This window comes from Macrobrachium nipponense, chromosome 26 (genome assembly GCF_015104395.2).
Source record: "Macrobrachium nipponense isolate FS-2020 chromosome 26, ASM1510439v2, whole genome shotgun sequence".
Taxonomy (NCBI): Eukaryota; Metazoa; Arthropoda; class Malacostraca; order Decapoda; family Palaemonidae; genus Macrobrachium; species Macrobrachium nipponense.
Window position 1 is genome coordinate 5,580,958 of NC_087215.1, and position 3,081 is coordinate 5,584,038.

At 34.8% G+C, this 3,081-nt stretch overlaps 1 protein-coding gene across 1 annotated transcript in view; it reads right to left on the minus strand.

Moving 5' to 3' along the window:
* Positions 1–900: 900 nt before the first annotated feature.
* Positions 901–3,081, minus strand: part of LOC135199983 (uncharacterized) — a 2,990-nt gene continuing 809 nt past the window's right edge. Inside the window, exon 1 of the mRNA XM_064228170.1 lies at positions 901–3,081. This exon is cut by the window's right edge and continues 809 nt beyond it. Within this exon, the coding sequence (XP_064084240.1) occupies positions 2,029–3,081 (1,053 nt within the window). The 3' untranslated portion in view covers positions 901–2,028.

Here is a 3,081-nt window from a genome sequence, read left to right on the forward strand (position 1 = left end):
ATATGGTTTGACGTACAGTTTGCTATACATTAGGAATAGCTTACTCCCAATGGAAAATTTGATATATAATATATATATATATATATATATATATATATATATATATATATATATCTATATATAAGGTATATATAATTATATATATATATATATACTGCATTCCTTTGTAATGATCCAACTCGTGTAAGTCGAACGTAACCAACATTTATAGTTCCTCCAAGCTCGCAGATTTAGACGTTAACCTTATTATCTTCCTGCCCGTGTATACCTGAGACGGATCAAGATTACCCACCAAATCTTCGTGACCAGAATAGGGAAAGAAAAAAGCATTTTTCCATATATAAAAAAAATCTATTTAAAAAAAAAACACTAATTCGTACAACAAAACAACGTGAGTATGCTGGAGACAGTTTTATGTTTCGTTTCATGGTTCCCAGTAGGTTTATTTTTTCAGACTCCATGTAGCAGAGAACATCTAAAACTTATTGTAGGATTTAATATACAAAAATATATAAAATATAAACCAAAATAGAAGAATAATAATTTGAATTAATTTAAATTATTTGCTGTATATAACTATGATTGATGTCCTAGGATACATTATTATTATTATTATTATTATTATTATTTTTATCATTATTATTATTATTTGCTGGAGGAAGACTTCATTAATACAGGTTTTAAAAAAAAATAATGGCTATTTCACCAGCGTTTATTTTGTATAGAAGTTTCTCTATACTTCTTATTACTGACTTTTCTTCTGTACTCAAATTGGCTATTAAAATGCCAAATGGGGGATTCATGTGAAAAAGTGATATATGTCAATTGTATAATGTATTCAGTTTGACAAATACCACTTTTTTTTACATGAATCCCCCATTTGGCATATTAATAGCCAGTTTGAGTGCAGAAGAAAACTCAATAATAAGAAGAATAGAGAAACTTCTATACAAAATAAACGCGGCTGAAATAGCCATTATTTTCAGTAAAAGCTTTATTATTATTATTATTATTATTATTATTATTATTATTATTATTATTATTATTATTATTATTATTATTATTATTATTATTATTATTATTATAGGATTCTACAGACTCCCTGAAGACATGCAAGCTGTATCTAAATACTTTTTTGGGGGAAAATATTGGAATGACCTTATGAACATAAATTTGCAATAATGGCTTAACCTGATGTTATATGCAATAGATGACCCAGGACATTTATCTTAAATAATGATCCATTATTTGCAACTAACCTTGCAGCAAATTTATGTAGACATGAAAGATTGGACTTATATCTTTGCGGTTATTTATTTACATTCTAAAGCGCAAGTAAAGATGTTTGTTTGTTTTTTTAGGCAGTGGTTAAATTCCTTAACTATGATTATGACATGCTAAGTTCTGTACAGTATTTGATTTGGTGTGTGTGTGTGTGTGTGTGTGTGTGTGTGTGTGTGTGTGTGTGTGTGTAAATATCGACTTGAATAATCACTTGGTTGAAAAGGATGCATGTTGAAATTCTTTACAGTGTGATATATAAACATAAGTTTTATATTATATGTACCTTAATTACAATTTTCTTGACAAACAATAACAAAATTATTTTACTCAGTCTCATTGTAACCACAGCCATTCATTCTGATGGCTACATTATCGTGTCTTGGCTGCCTACCGTTAACAAATCCTCTGAAATAACTGATGATAGGTTGCCAGGCCAAGATAAGGAAACAGGTTTCTTGTCACAGCTATGGCAGAGTTCTTTCTGTCTAGAAAGCTTATGAGATGTTTGTCACATGCAAAAAATTACCTGCAATTCTGACTGATAGGTTGCCAAGCCAATATAAGGATACAGAAATCACTAAAACTGTTGGCAGATAGGTTGCCAGGCCAAAATAAGCACAGGTTTGCTTTTGTGAGATGTTTATCACTAGCAAATAATAACCTGTAATATTGACTGATAAGTTGGCAAGCCAAAATAAGGAAATACAGGTTTGCTTGCCACAGCTTCATCAAAGTTCATTCTTTCTAGAAGCTTGTGAGCTGTTCATCACTTGTTCTCACTACCTGGAGTTCTTTACTCATGGATTTCTCTCCGTGACCAATCCTCCAGTAATTTCCTCTTCCCTCTTGAATTCCAAGCTTAGCCCCAAGGAGTTTGTCCCTTTTAGTAGCAGTGTTTTTGTCCTGATCGGCTGAGCGCGTCTTCTCGGCGTCATGTATCCTCTCCTTTTGGTTTTTCAGTCGGATGTTTTTGTCAGCTCTCTGAACCCAAGCAGGGTCCTCCTCTCTGTACTCCCACACTTCCTCTTTCACTCTCTTCTCCTCCTCTTTCCGTTTCCAAGAAGAGACGCTGATTTTGTGGGTCCTCTCTGGGCTGCTGCTCTCCCTCTCCCTCTTGTTGCCATCCCAAAATCGTATCCCTCTCTTTACAAAGTGGAAGTCTTCTGCATCATTATTCTCTCCGTGTTCCACCTTCCAGTTCTTGCTTCCCTTGTCGAACGTCATGATTTTAGATGGCTTCTTCTCAAACTTCACTTGAGTGCTTTTATTGGCTAATGTCTTGTTTCCCTTGATGAATTTTTTAGTGAATTCATCACTGTGGTAATCCTCCATTTGCCTCAGAGTATCTTCTGTCAGCCAGTTAGTCATGTTTTCTTTGTTCCTCCTCTGCTTTTCTTCCTTCTTCCTCGTTATTTTGCTCTCTACACCGCCCGTCCTTCCCTTTTTATCCATGTGTATCTTTTTGTTGTCAGATCCATGAGCCCAGAGTATATTTTTGCTCTCTGTATCATGACTGTTTACAAAGCTCTCCCGGTAAAATTGTCCAGTGACATCCCGCACTATCCACTTATCTTCATTAACGACTACTTTCCCACTCTTAGAACTGCCCCATCTGATCCCCTCTGAATCATGCCAAGCTCTGATGATGCTGTGAGTCGCAGTGTCACCTAAGCCATTTTCTACTCTGAAACTTCTGTTGTCAATTGAAGTTTCATCAGACGTGAGGCTTCTGTTGTCATGCTGGCCAGTAAAAGTGTTAAGCCTCCGTCCTTGATGTACTCCATTTTCCAAGTGTCC